Source organism: Mycteria americana, chromosome 1, assembly GCF_035582795.1.
Source record: "Mycteria americana isolate JAX WOST 10 ecotype Jacksonville Zoo and Gardens chromosome 1, USCA_MyAme_1.0, whole genome shotgun sequence".
Lineage (NCBI taxonomy): Eukaryota > Metazoa > Chordata > Aves > Ciconiiformes > Ciconiidae > Mycteria > Mycteria americana.
Genome location: NC_134365.1, coordinates 133,437,661 through 133,452,549, shown reverse-complemented (window position 1 = coordinate 133,452,549; position 14,889 = coordinate 133,437,661). Strand labels below are relative to the sequence as shown.

The window sequence follows — 14,889 nt, the reverse complement described above, 5'->3', positions numbered from 1 at the left end:
GAAACTAAGAATGCCAGGGGAATATAGCTTTTGGTGCACAATGTAAAACAAACTGAAAAAGCATAGTGGAGCATCATACTCTAGTATTCATCACTGTGGTTGTCTAAAGGTTCAGAAATATTAAAGAAACTTGCTGTTAATGTTGAATGAATGACGGTGGTGTCATCCTGTTTGTGTACTGTTATGTGGAGGTGGACATTTCACCTTTGTTTTAGAATTGCTTGCTGCAGTAGCAATAGTCAATATAGCGATAGTCAAGACTCTTGGATTCATTTTAGGCTACTTGGGCTTATGAAAGTCATGAGATTTCCTTGAAGATGGTGTTATTCCCACTGAGCATGGCCAGCTCTTCCCTGTTCACCCTTTTTCTTTCCTCATCCCTGCTGATTTCTACCGCTCAGCTCCCTGTCACAGACTTCTTGACTACAAGTCATAATTCTGCCTTTTTGGCAAATATGGGCAAGGAGTATTACAATTTAATGTATGAAAAATAAAAAAACTTAGACTAGGTTACTAAATTTAATATAACCTGTTAAAATAGTGTGTGGCCTGACTATCTTTAAAGCTAGAAGTACCAAACTGTTCGGATTCCCCTAATAGACTCTGATCTGTCATTGCTGTAACAAGTGGTTTGAAGTAATCCTGTTTAAGAAAATTAGAAGTCTGAATGTATACGAGTAGCAGGACTAGCTGAAAAAGAACAGAGGTTTATGCTGAGTGGGGATGGAAAGGACTGAAACCAGGGAACTGGGACTAACCAGGTGGAATCTGGAGCTGTGTGCTAGAGCACCAGGATGTTGATGAGAAAGGAAATGGGGAATACAGTGGAAACATGGCCAGGTGACTGAAGGAATGGACCAGATGTTGGTTCTCATGCAGCTGTGCAAACTTCACCAAGCCCTTGTTGCTGCAGCAGCTACACATTTCTGTTCATCAAGCTAGTTTTACTTTGTCTTTTCTGTGCTACAGCCGTATCTGTGACGTCAGATGGTATGCTCTTCCACCCCTCTCCACTATGCTGACCAGTATTAGAGATGGAAGCAGTGGCCTACTCATGTGAAGTCTCTATAGCTCTTTATAAGGTTCAGAGAATTGCTATTCAGAGCATTTGGGGAACTTGAGATGCACTCTTGGCTGAGGAACAAACCTGGTTACACACAGATTTGCCCATTGATTCAACACCTGTATCCTATCTCTGTCCCAGCTCCTTGTCCCAGGTCTGGTTTCCCTAAGGAGTTTGCTTTCTGATGACCCAATTTGAGATCATTACAAGGGTAATCAACCTTTTGACTAGGTTCTTGTTAAGTGAGCACCATCCAGGCTGTACTGAATAAGACAGGACGTTTTTGGGAAAAAACTGAGTGACATCAAGAGATAAGATGATGGATATGAAGGAGACAGCTGACCTAAATTACTGAAAGAGGCTTAATTCTGGCACTTCCTGATTAGGCTTTATTTGAGCATTTGATTCAATGTTCTTTTTTTCCCTAAGGTAGAATGTGTGTGTGCACATGCAGTTTTGAGATTTGTTTTAATCCTGTTTTAGGGGAGTTAATAATAGCATTAATACAAGGTCAGATGAGAATTTACTCGTGTAATAGGAGTATTGAGGTGACTGTGTGTTGCCAGGAGAGAGGTGGTTTGCTTTGTTTTGAAAGGTGGGAGCATTTGGAGTTAGCAATCTAATGGATATGTTTGCATGTGTTAGCTTGTAATTATATCATACGCTAATCTTTGATTATTTTTTTTTTATTTCAGATTTTGATGCATACCAAGGAGATGGTGCAAAAGGTAATGCTGAGCATTTTCATTAAACAACAACCCTTAAAGAGCACACCTGGTGAAATTTTTTTATTCTAGGAGAACTGTAACCCAAACAGACCTGAAATAACTTCTTAGGATGCCTGGTTTACAAATGTAATCCTTCCTAATGGATTGTGGCTTTTTTCTTTTCCTACCACAGATATGATCTGGCCCCTGCTTGAAGCCTATGTGCGACTGTTTCAAGCAAATTAGCAACAGTGCTAATTAGAGTTTACTCATAGACCTGTTACACCATGCGTTCTAGTGTTTTATTACCGTTTATTTTTTGGCATCCTTTAAACTCTGTCACAGGGTGGTTTTTTGACTATATGGAGTTTAACATGGACATAGCCATGCTGCAGTTTTTACAGCTGCATTGATTTTCCACCAGTGAAGACATCAGGTTTTCATTTTTTCAAGTTAATATTATATAATTGGATGCATCTGCCCATTTTTTTGGTGACATTTACTTGTGTTGACAATTTTTCTTTTCATGTTTTTCCTTGCTATGCCTTTCATATTTACCTTGGGCTTCTTTACGTGCTTCAATTTGTCTAGAGTTTGCTCCATTATCCCAGAGTATTATGGCACTCTGGCTGGTGTTTGAACACAACCTTTTCCAAGTAGCGTATTTGAATTGATACAAGGATCAGAATGAGAGATGATATGAAGGTCAGAGCGTCAGTCAGAGAGAAGCAATCAAGTAGGTGTTTGTGTTCATCTCCAGGTGTAATTGTTCAGTAGTTCAACCTGGGGATACAAAACTTGTGGGTCATAGTAACTAGATCCAAAAGGAAAGCCTTTTTCCCTGAGAGATCTGCTGCCCAGGGGAGGACTAACACAGGTAATTAGATTACAGCAGAAGGAAAAAGATGGGAGTGGGAAGATGGAAATACGAAGGCATGTGCATAATCTGAAAAAGAGCAGCCTAATCTAAACAGTACTGTGGTATTCTCAGTTACTGTATCTACTAGCCAATACTTTAACTAGATTTATTTTAAATAGATTATCTAAGTTTTGTTTTGTTTTTTTCTTTTTAATCCAGAATAACTTTTGCAATACTATTGTGATGGCTACAAATGGGATAGGATACCTGACTGTAGTATTATCTTTCAAGAACATTAGCTAAATGACTTATCTGATAGCCTGAATTTGTCCAGCAGTCTTTGAGTCTAAGTGATCTTCTTGTATCCTAGCAGTCCAAAGTTATTTCTGATTAGAGTTGCTGCTGTTTCTCAAGATTGGACTTGTTCACTGACTTATTTTTCTGGCGTTCATTTAGTAAAATTTTAACTACTTATGTACACAACTGAACAGTGACTTTTTTTTAAACGTATCAGTGGTTTAAGTTTCATTATTCTCTTTAAATTCAAATATGTCTTAATGAAATATACAGAATTCTGAGTAAAAACTTATTTTACGTTTTTCTGCTTTGTAGTATTTAAGGGATAATATATGGACAATGATCTTTTTGAATCCTGAAAATGAGGTGGGACTTCAAAAAGATGGAGTGGTTCTGTTTTGTTTTTCAAAGCAATTTGTTTCATTTAGATGAACCTTGAAGTGATTTATGGAGACACAGATTCCATTATGATAAACACTAACAGCACCAATTTGGATGAGGTCTTCAAGCTGGGGAACAAGGTAAGGAATGTTTCCCTTTTAAAGCTTCCTACTGTCGTGGTTTACTCTCTACTGTCCTACTGCCCAGCCAGCAACTAGGCACCACACAGCCACTCGCTCACTCCCCCCCAGCAGGATGGGGGAGAGAATCAGAAGGGTAAAAGTGAGAAAACTCATGGGTTGAGATAGAGACAGTTTAATAGGTAAAGCAAAAGCCGCACATGCAAGCAAAGCCAAACAAGGAATTCATTCACTGCTTCCCATGGGCAGGCAGGTGTTCAGCCATCTCCAGGAAAGCAGGGCTCCATCACGCGTAATGGTTACTTGGGAAGACAAAACACCATCACTCTGAATGTTCCCCCCTTCCTTCTTCTTCCCCCAGCTGTATATACTGGGCATGACTCCATTTGGTCTGGGATATCCCTTTGGTCAGTTGGGGTCAGCTGTCCCAGCTGTGTCCCCTCCCAGCTTCTTGTGCTCCCCCAGCCTGCTCGCTGGTGGGGTGGGGTGAGAAGCAGAAGGGGCCTTGACTCTGTGTAGGCACTGCTCAGCAGTAACTAAAACATCCCTGTGTTATCAACACTGTTTCCAGCACAAATCCAAAACATAGCCCCATACTAGCTACTCTAAAGAAAATTAACTCTGTCCCAGCCAAAACCAGCACGCCTATGTGTCTGTGTTGTAACACTGACTGGAGCAGACAGTACTAAGAGAGGACTCTGTGGCATAAGCAGAGAATAGGCCATGAGGAAGAAGAACGTGACCATGTATGGAAACTATGGAGTAGTAAAAGCTCAGAGTGCCCTATCTTCAGGTGTAGCTACTCTGTGCATTTTTAAAAGTGATTAAGTTAAAATGAAACATTTCATTGTATAATGAGCTTTTTTACCAATTGTAAGTTACCAGGAGGCTATCTGAATACTTGATAAGCCAAAATGTAAGGTACAATTCTTCCATATTAGTTCCAATTACAACGTGAACACAATTTTGATTTTAATGATTTTTGTTTTGACGTGAGAGATGTCTGTCAGCTTAGTTTTGTTTAGTTATGTAGTATGTATTACACTCTATGTGCTGTCAAATTTCCAGTGGTAAATTAAAATATTAATTTCCAAGGTATACCAGATATGGGAGAGACCTTTTTGATTAGCAGTTGGCAATTGACGATGTAGAAGTTTTGTGGCTCTGAAATTGTGGAAGAGAACTGAGAAGTGTTTCAGAACACTTTAAAGAAAAGATGTGAGAGACATTGTTTTTGAAAGATGGAAGAAATTGTGATGAAAATGAGAGCTATGGAAGCTCTAAAAAAACCAAAGGAAACATAGAGGTTTTTTTCAGTATAGTATTAAACAAAAGTCTTGTGATTTTAAGGCAAGAGTGATTCTGGGGTTTGGGGTTTTTTTGTTTGTTTGTTTTTTGGGTTTTTTGGTTTTTCTTAGAATACTTCTGCCTTCATGCTAAGTTGGTACTTTGAGAAGTAGATGCATCTTAGGAGCATGGAAAAAGGAATAATATCGTGATGTCATAACTGAGTAGCAGGAGGGCTGATGGCATGGAAGAAAGAAATCTCTCTTTTTTGTTTGCCACATACAACACTATATATCATTTCAAGTCTATATCCAGTAGTGTATAAGAAAGTTTAATCTTACTGTAGCCATGTGTGTATGTGTGGCTTCATTCTGGCTTGGTTTTTGTCCCTGTACTCCCATTTGCTGGCTAAACATTGTAGAGGAACAGTTAATTTTTATAAAGTCTGACAGCTTCATCATCATAGATTAAATACTTCTGACTTTGATTCAGGCTTACTGAGAGAATAGGTGGGTTTTTGAACTTGTCACCTCTTTAATGACTCTTAAAAAGAGTCAAATCTTAGGCTTTTTTTCCCCATATACTTTTGTATCCTATATCAGTTGGTTTAAAAAAAAAAAACAAGACAGACATGTTTTGAGTAATGTTTTCATCTTGTGTACTTGATTTTAAAAGTGAATAAACTTATGTCTGTAAATAAGCACACACTCAAACCTAGCATCACAATTGTGAAGGTTGTGGCTCTCAATATTCTTTGTGACATAAAAAAGTAGTTCTTGTGTTTCTTGTTTGGTTTTTTTTTGTTTATTCCTCAAGAAACTGATAGTGACACTTTTGCAAACTCTATTATAATTTAGGTTTTCCTCATTTTGCATAATTCATATAAACAAATTTCAGGATAGAGAATTGTATCTGTTGAGAGGAATGCTCTAAGAAATGTAAGTGTTCTATTGCATAATAATTTCTTCCCCAAAATTTCATGTTCAGAGATGGGGGATATTTACATTGCATTCATGATACATGAAAGCAAAAGTAGACTGTATGGGAGGTACACAGGTATAATGCAAACAATTATTGTGAGAGCAGTTAGCATCTGTACCCCTGTTCTGATGTAAAGTGTGAATTTCTAGGTTGTCTTCAGTGATGAAGCATTCCTCTGAGAGATTAATTTTTTTTTTCTATTGGAGAAAATTCATCTTCTTTCTGAATTTTCCCATCTAATGCCTTGTCTCACAGGTTTCTGGTTATGTTTGCTCCTACCCTTTACCCCCCATTATTTATATCCATGCCCCTTTTAGTCATTACTCAGCAGAATTTTATATGCTTCGCATTTTCTGTGCATCCTTGTGAATCAGATTTGCCAGTACATTCAATACTGCACTGTTGCTGGTTTTTCAGCACTTGGTTAGTATGACATAAAAAAAAAAAATTGAAAAGACTTAAAAAAATAGCAGAAAAATGTTCAGAGGAATTACTTGACTGTTGTGCTTTAACAAACAAAATATGCACCTCTTGGCAAAATGTTTTTGCCTCATAATGTCCTTCATAATTTAGAAATATACAAGGGATATAAAACTCTAAGGATAGACCCAGATTATTAAAAGCATTGATAATTCCTGCAACAGGAAAAATGGAGATTTAAGTAAGAAAAATTAAATACACGCATATACATGGAAAATTCGTAAGGCAAGTTTTGGTTAAAGTTGGAAATGTGGGCCTAAAGCTAGACAGAAAACGAATGAGATTTTATGCTGAAAGTACTGTTCCTGTCTTAGGGAGGGTATGTGTTAGATGGCAAAAGAACTTTATGTAAAATTTCAGTGAGGCATGAGGATAGTTCGTAGTAGTTGGTGGTCTCTGACAAGAGAACTGGAAATAATGGAGGACTAAGAGTAGATAGGGAGATACTGAAAATCAAGAGGGAAAGAAAGCTGTAGAGGAAAGAAAATGAAGAGTAGAACATGTGAAGACAGAACAGGACGTCTGAGGAGTGATATGCAGATATTCTGTTGAAGAAAGTACAGTAAAAATGCATGAAGAAAGAAAAATCCAAGTGGGAAACTTAGCCAAGCCAGTAGGTGGGTGAATGTGTACTAGAACTGAAGTTTGTTGTTGAAGGTACATGCTGTTTTCAGCTGTTGCACTTCTGTCCGCTTAGAATAGAGGTAAGAGATGTGGAGCCACTTGATATTTGCTACTATATTAAGACAACACATCAAGTGCAATTTTGAGCTTTTGCATGTGGGTAAGACATAGCCTGTGTGTATAAAAATGGCACCTTTTCCTCTCAAAGAAATCAGGCTATAGAAAAAGTAGGCATATTGTGGGGAAGGGTATAAATAAACACGTGCCCATTTGTGCATGTTTTTTCCTGAACATACACACACAGAGCTCTGGTCTGCAGTCATAGTTCTCCCTCCCTGCCCTCATTTGGGGAGGGGAGGGGAAGGGAAGTGCCTTTGCAAGGTAGCTTTTTTATAAAGGAATGTCCATATTCTGTCTAAGTGACTGTCTCTTATCTTTTCCTAGTAAATGGATCCCTACTCTGAAATCCCTTGTTTGCTTAATTTATGTGAGAGGTGAGATGGAGTAGCTGCCCTAGTAAAACGGGCTGGAGACAGTTATCTGCAAGGTCACATTCAGTCCCATGCTTCTCTGCCTTGCTTAATTTTGTTAGGGAGTTAGATACACCAAGCTGCAAATCCTGAAGAAGCCAATGGGTGAACCTTAATTTTAATAGTAGCTTGTAGTTACTACTGTGTACTTAATTTCACAGTTAATATCTGATGAGTCTTTAAAACAAACACACAGTGTGTAATGTTACTTGTTTTAAAACTTAAGAATGATACACTTCTAGATGGAAGTTAAATTTGTCCATAGTTATTAAGGTGTTGCATTTGGTTTTAATTTTGGTGCATTTGCAGATCAAAAGTGAAGTGAACAAGCTCTATAAATTGTTGGAAATCGACATTGATGGAATCTTTAAGTCCTTGCTACTGTTAAAGAAGAAGAAATATGCTGCTCTGACTGTGGAACCAACAGGAGATGGGAAATACGTAACTAAACAAGAACTGAAAGGATTGGATATAGTCCGAAGAGACTGGTGTGATCTTGCAAAAGAGACTGGAAAGTGAGTTTCTTTGTGGCATTGTCCTCTTTGCTCTGTTTTAAACAGTACATGTTTCATAAACATTTGATATTGCATGGCTGTTTCCTGAACAGCGCAGATTGGTAACTAACATCAGTGTTAGAGCACCTTAACTGATTTTTGTAGGAGATGATAAGTGTTATATTTTGGCATTGGTAACAGATTATACTTGTGCAAGTCCAAATGTCTCTAATTTCACTGTTTTTGCGTCTTCTGTGGAAGCTGTGCATTTGAGTTGTCGCAGTTTTGTATATGCAGTTTAATAAACCACAGCTGAAATCTTGTGAAAATGGTAGGCGCTATCAGTGTTTAGAGTCATAGGTTTTAGGTCAGATTTTTTTTCCAGAGGTGGTTAAAGAAGCTGGTGGTCAGCTCTTCCAGCATCCTCTAACAAAGCCGGAGGTGCACTGGGTGCAGCCTGAGGAGATGATCCCTTCCACCAAGACTGTTTCTCTTCCATTTTTCAAATGAGACTCTTCTGATACTTCATTATGATGGATACTGGATTGATGATTTTTTTTAATTGTCATTGCACAGATAGACATTAATTGTCTATCTAAGTTCAATAGAAATAATACATTTAGCACTGTAGAAAGAAAACTGGAGTGAGTGGAGAGGTGGTCATCTAGGGGCTGACTCAACTTATATTGCGTACTGCCTCTTGAAAACTTAACTTAAATAAATTGTGGTCCAAATGTATCAAAAAATGAATACTTTTTTACATCTGTAAAAATACACCACACACTTGCTTACTGTTCTTAAGACTTGCATTTTCTAAGAAAAGATGCATCATAATAGAAGCAAATTTTTCCAAGTTAGGAATGTATTAGTAATTAAAGCTATACAAATGTTTGAGAGTGTTCTTTAGTGACTAACTCTTCTGCAGCTGGCAGATCTTCCAACCACAGTTTACAGAAATAGGCAAGGCTTTGCTTACTTGGTATGTTCTCTTCTCCCCCATCTTGAGATACCTGCTGTGGAATAATAAATGGCAAAATGAAATGGGAGCAGAAAATAGAAACCAGTTGCACTCAACAATTCCAAATCACTGTTTAACATTAGAACTATTTACAATAATTTGCTTTTAGTAAAATAAGTAAATAAATAAAACACAACATGAAATATCCTGGCAAATTTCTATAAATTTTGCATCAGACTTCATCCTCAGGCTCTTTAATTTCTAGAGGTAACCCAGGGGAAGAGGGGATTGTGTTTATTGTAATGGGTTTGCTTTGCGTGTCTTAAGCTTTTCTTCAGTTCTGGACTGTTTTTACAGCTATATAATTGGTCAGATTCTTTCTGATCAGCCCCGAGACATAATTGTGGAAAATATTCAAAGGCGGCTTGTAGAAATTGGAGAAAACGTGATCAATGGCCAGATCCCAGTAAATCAGTTTGAAATAAACAAGGTAAACGATGTCTCATCTCTTTTCTGTCTCAGAAACTTTACTGTTCCTGAATATATTGACTGCTGATAAAAATCTTTTAATCCTTATGATGCTGTGAAATATCAGGAGTTTTATTAGATACTGAATAGCATGGAACATACTGCAAAGAACCTGCAATATGAGAAAAAATACCTTGCAGGGTTGGAGGCCAGTCTTGCTTCCTCAAAATAATAACTTAGTCTTGTCCCATCCTGCTGTCTTCCCCACTGATTCTGCACTTTGAGAATGACATGAGAGCTCATGCTTTCAGGAGAAGTTTTCTCCTAAATTGTTATCTTATATTTCAGGTTTAAAATACATAAACTGAAGAATGCAATGGAAAAGTGTCAAACGTTCTGTTTTCTTTTATATAAGCATACTATTGTTAGTTTATTTCCCTTCAAAGCTCCATAGAAGAAAGGTAATAGTCCTTTTGAGATCTCATTCAAGACTTTCCTGCAGCAAGAAGTAAAATACTCTGCTTTATCTACAGGATTTTTAGCAAACAGCATTGTGGTTTTGGTTTATTTTTATGAATCCTCAATGAAACCTGTATTTTTTAACTTCAGAAGCCTCCCCCTGCTGCTAGGGGGTGTTTCACTAATGAATTGGCTATTACATGCCCCCCTCATGCTTCTAATAGAAGAGATTTCCTAAATTTGCTCCATCCAAAGTCTCTTTCTTTTGCCAGCCAGACATCTGTCTACTCTGTAAGACTGTGTTAATCAATCAGTTAAGAAATGTGTTCAGGTTGTCATATGAGTGTTAAGAGAAATCAGTGATTTTTCATGGTTGACTTAAAAAAAAAAAAAAAGACGGAAAGATACAAATATTCTAAGAGTACTTAGTATCCCAGTAAAAGATATATATGGAATAATTTTCACTTTAAATGCTGAATGTTCCTCTGTTTTACTACTTTGGAAAAAAATAAATAATGTATTTCACTATGAAGTCAAACGTGTAAGTTGTTTCTAAGAATTGCGATGATGGTAAATATTTAACTGTAGCATTTTATTTTATGTAAAGGAAAAACTCATTGTGGAATCTCAGTAGTACGAGATACATGGAAATACTTAAGTCCAGTTGTATCCTCTTGCTATAGAACTTGTTAAATACACTTAACTACTTGATATTCAGATTTACTTTATGACCTGAACAGGTACAGGGGTAAGAGGGTAATCTCTGGCTGTATTTTTGTATCTTGCTTAATGTTTTCATCTTCAATTTAGTTTAATTTTAAAACAATTGCATTATATCTGTAACTGGTTTGAACTGTTGTGCTTTTAATGTGATGCATTTTTCAGACAATAATTGTAAAAGCGTCCTCTCATTTTATTAATAATAACATTTTTAAAGTATGAAGGACTGGTACCTAGACCTTCATGTCTGGAAAACACCTTTATTACAATTTTTTCATCTTACTTTTTTGTGTTGCAAATGTACTTGTAAATAGTAGATGGATGAAGATAGCTACTGTGTAATCTTTTCTCTTAAAGTTCTGAGTTGTCCATCACTGAAGTAAAATACTTTTCTCATAGTTATGTTTCTGTTTCCTCCTTTGATCTCTTAGGCATTGACAAAAGATCCACAGGATTATCCTGACAAAAAAAGCTTGCCACATGTGCATGTTGCCATGTGGATAAACTCTCAAGGAGGCCGAAAGGTGAAGGCAGGAGATACAGTGTCATATATCATTTGTCAGGTAAAAATGTCTTTATTTATAGCTAAATACTAGGTATTGTTTTGAGAGATGGAAAAGAAAACCAACTCAACTCCTGGAAAAATTGTTTTGGCATTTCTTTGTAGTGAGATTATGTTATAGGTTAAAATAGACAGTTTTCTGTACTAAATTTTGTTTTATAGAGCCAGAAAGAACCATTGTGATCAGCTCAGCTCATCTGAATATTTCCATATAGTGGCTGATAAAATTTCCCTGAATTAATTTCTGTTTGGAACTAGAACTTATTTTTAAGGAAAATATCCAGTCTTCATTTTAAGGAGAAGAAATTCCAGGTGAAGAACCTGTCATTCTTGGAAAGCTAATTGGTGGTGGTGGTTAAATAGTGTCATTGTTATTTCCAGTCTGAACCTGTATCTTTTCAATTCATAGTCATTGGATCTGGCAGTACCTCTGTTGGATAGACTGGGGAATTTGAGAAACTTTCTGTTTTCAGGTGTTTATCTTATAAATGCTTATCATTATCTCACAAATATATACTCCACTTCGGATTTGCTATTAAAAAAATGTGTAGGTTGGATTAGATGGACCAAGGGATCTCTTATGCCAAACTTGGCAATGTGACTTCTGCAGTGGACCGCTAGTTCAGCTCCTTCATTGTTAAAAACTGAAAGATACTGGTCTTTTATTTAATTGAGAGTTCTTAGCCTGGCGTGACGAAGCTGCCAAGACTTATGAGAGCTGGGCTATGGGTACGGCTGAGCAATGGCACAATACAAGAGAAGAATGTACTTGTTGAAAGAAGGGAGCTGAAGGAATTGCATTGTAATTATTTTTGCAAAGCAGCTGGATGAGCTGAATAGTCCTAAATTAATTTTGTTCTGAATACTAAGTTGTCTGAAAGGAGTAGGAGGGACCAATGGCTTGCAGTCTGTCTTTATTAGTGATGAGTTTTCAGTCCGTGGTTGCTGACCCTATTGAAGCCAGTAGCTCGTCTTAACTGAAAAATGAAGGTGTCATATGTTAATGCATTAGTTTTATTTTGCTGTAAAAAAGGCAAAAAAGAGACTGTACTTAGCAAAAAATAAGCTGTGGTACTCCCTCCCTCCACCCCCATTAAGGTTTACTTCTGTTACTGATGCTTGCTAAAATACTACTTTAAGTTCTGCTCTAAGACTTTTGACAAACATTAAAAACAAAATTTCCTAGTGTAGTTGTGGACTGGGAATATGATTTTTACAGAGTGAATGAATTACCTTTTCCAGCAGAGTACCATCTTCTTAGAGTTGATACTTAATTCCTCCATGAATACTGTTTTCAATTTAATTATCACCTTCCCAAATTGAATTATTTTCTCCTTATCTTCCTCTTTCAAGTTGGAGAAGAATGTAATGTATACTCTAACCTCCAAGTGGTGTTTCTCTCTTGGCTTGAAATGTCACCATGTGTTTATTTCAGTATTTCCGAATATTTCAGAATTTGCTCTTTCAAATCAATACTATTGCCTCTGTCATTTATTCACGTGCCATTCTCTGACCGTTCATTTTATCTGTTTCTTTATAGAATCAAAGAATACAAATTTCCTAGCAAAACAGATATAGTTTTGATATCCACGACTTAGAATTTGCTTGTTGTGCAAAATGATAATGCTAGTTTAGTACAAAGTGAATCCAAAATGCATGCCCTCCGCGTATTTTTAACTGAGCTGATGGTTACAATGTGTTTTCATTGTGCATTTCAGAATTGACAGATGGGACTGTTTACTCTGTCTACTCTTACTGATTTGCACGTGTAGGCTGCAATAATACAAGCTGGATTTACATTCTTGAACTTGCTAGTTGATGCCAGCATCAGCAATGCAATTTTTTTTTTTTTACTGCTCCTGGATTTGTATTGGATGCATAATAAATCAACCAGAAGAGAGTGATTGTGTAACAATTTTGTATTAATGCATAATATTTGAAGCATAATCCTTTGTATAGACTGAATGTGGATTTTACTTTTTTCACACTTTGTTTCGTATATGTCTCCTGTCTTAGGATGGATCAGATCTCAGTGCCAGCCAGCGAGCATATGCTCCAGAACAGTTGCAAAAGCAAGACAATCTTACTATTGATACTCAATACTACCTGTCACAGCAAATACATCCAGTAGTTGCTAGAATATGTGAGCCCATAGAGGGAATTGATTCTGTTCTTATTGCAACGTGGTTAGGTAAGTATTCTAAATTCAGTTTATTTAAAGAATTACAAGAGTCAAAGTGAGACATTTTAATCCGTGTTTCTTAACAGAAATGCTTCCCAAAGTCAGTCCTTTTACGATGAACAATAGCTTGTGTTACACAGTCTATAGAAAGCAGCTTGGATTGTAAGTGTATTTCTATGACTTTTGTAGGATACCGTTTTTCAGAAGGTGCTCATTAACATGAACTTAATCTTATAATCCTTGTTCAGAGTTGCAAAAATTTACTGTTCATAAATGACAGTACTATTGCATGTCTTTGAGATTTTCTTAAGTTACTATTGTAGTTCTAGAGCGTGTGTCCAGCACTAGCATTTTTCCAGAGAGAAATCCTAGCATTTCTAGTATCTTCCCAGGGAGAAAGCAGTCATCATTATAATGAAAGAATATGATTTTTTAGTAGGTGAAGACTTTTGTTTGCTAGAAATGACATAGTGGATAATAGAAACCTTAGTAACAGTCTTGCCTGCTCCATATGGAGAACTGTAGTGACCAAAAAAAAAAGAAGTGCTATAAAAAAAGTGACTAATGCTAGTGATCCACAGAATCACCAGTTTTTATTCAAATGAGCAACGGGGAATTGCTTGTTAGAGTTGTTTTTCCTCTTAAGAGGATGTCAAAGGAATTAGAATTGAGATTTTTCTGCCCAACTCCTATTGCCTCTGTCTTCTCCATTCCCTAGGCTTCTTACCTAGAAAGAAGTATAGGTGTTGAAAATTTGTTTTCTCCATTCCCTAGGCTTCTTACCTAGAAAAGAAGTATAGGTGTTGAAAAATTGTTAACAGCTCTATCAGGTCTCTTTCTGGGAAAATACAATGCTCTGTGTGTCATCCTTTTAGTGTCATTTCCTTCCTAAAAGTGATTCACCAACAGACATGATTGATCTCCTTGATAAACAGAAATTTTGTGATTTGTATCCCATATCTAGTTCATTATTTTTAAAACTGTTACTCAAGGACTCAGAAAAAGTTGTTAATTTTGCTGGCTGCTGAGTTCTTTACAAGACTGTCCTCTCCCACAAGAAAACTTTTTTGGGAGTGTTGCACTGTGTCGGTTTAATAATCTCCTGCTTGATGCTATGTCCATGTCTTCTGCAGGTCTGAACTTCCTGTAATTATTTTGTTCAGAATTTTGGAACACTCAAAGGAAGAGTTAGTCCTCAGCATCTTGTGTTTAGGTAATGGCCAAGATCCAGGATTTAGTCACTTAAAACCAACCAGCAGCATGTTGCCTTCAGGACCATTTACCTGGGACACTGCCTCTCTGTAGCTTCCTTACTAACAGTGGGCTCTGCTCACGGTGAGCTTGCAGTTTGCACTTAAAATGTGTGCAAGTAAGTTCCTGTCTTGTGGCTTCTCAAGAAGGGTGATAACTATGAAAGATCTTCACCTCCCAAGACAGCCTGTGTAATATGCAGCTTTTTCCATCTCCATTTCCAAGTTGTCCGTATTAAAAAAAAAAAAAAAAAAAAAAAATTGCCATGTGTCCTCAACAGCTCTTGTGCTTTGAGGAGGTGTCAGCCCTGCTTCACACATGCAGACTGACCATACAAATCATTTTGTTTATGTGGCAGAGCCTTGGTATACAACTTTCCCTTGATGACAGAGTGGACTATGTGGTATGCCTGACTGAAAAGGTCAAGCACTCTTGGTTAGGTTGAA

General features: G+C 37.0%; 1 protein-coding gene across 4 annotated transcripts in view; it reads left to right on the top strand.

Moving 5' to 3' along the window:
* The window catches only part of POLA1 (DNA polymerase alpha 1, catalytic subunit), a 208,341-nt gene that overhangs the window by 74,290 nt on the left and 119,162 nt on the right, over positions 1 to 14,889 (top strand). For all 4 annotated transcript variants that reach the window (XM_075520887.1, XM_075520905.1, XM_075520897.1 and 1 more), the window contains 6 exons: positions 1,759 to 1,791; positions 3,355 to 3,447; positions 7,659 to 7,864; positions 9,159 to 9,291; positions 10,880 to 11,011; positions 13,027 to 13,201. In XM_075520887.1, the coding sequence (XP_075377002.1) occupies positions 1,759 to 1,791; positions 3,355 to 3,447; positions 7,659 to 7,864; positions 9,159 to 9,291; positions 10,880 to 11,011; positions 13,027 to 13,201 (772 nt within the window). The remainder of the gene's footprint in view (positions 1 to 1,758; positions 1,792 to 3,354; positions 3,448 to 7,658; positions 7,865 to 9,158; positions 9,292 to 10,879; positions 11,012 to 13,026; positions 13,202 to 14,889) is intronic.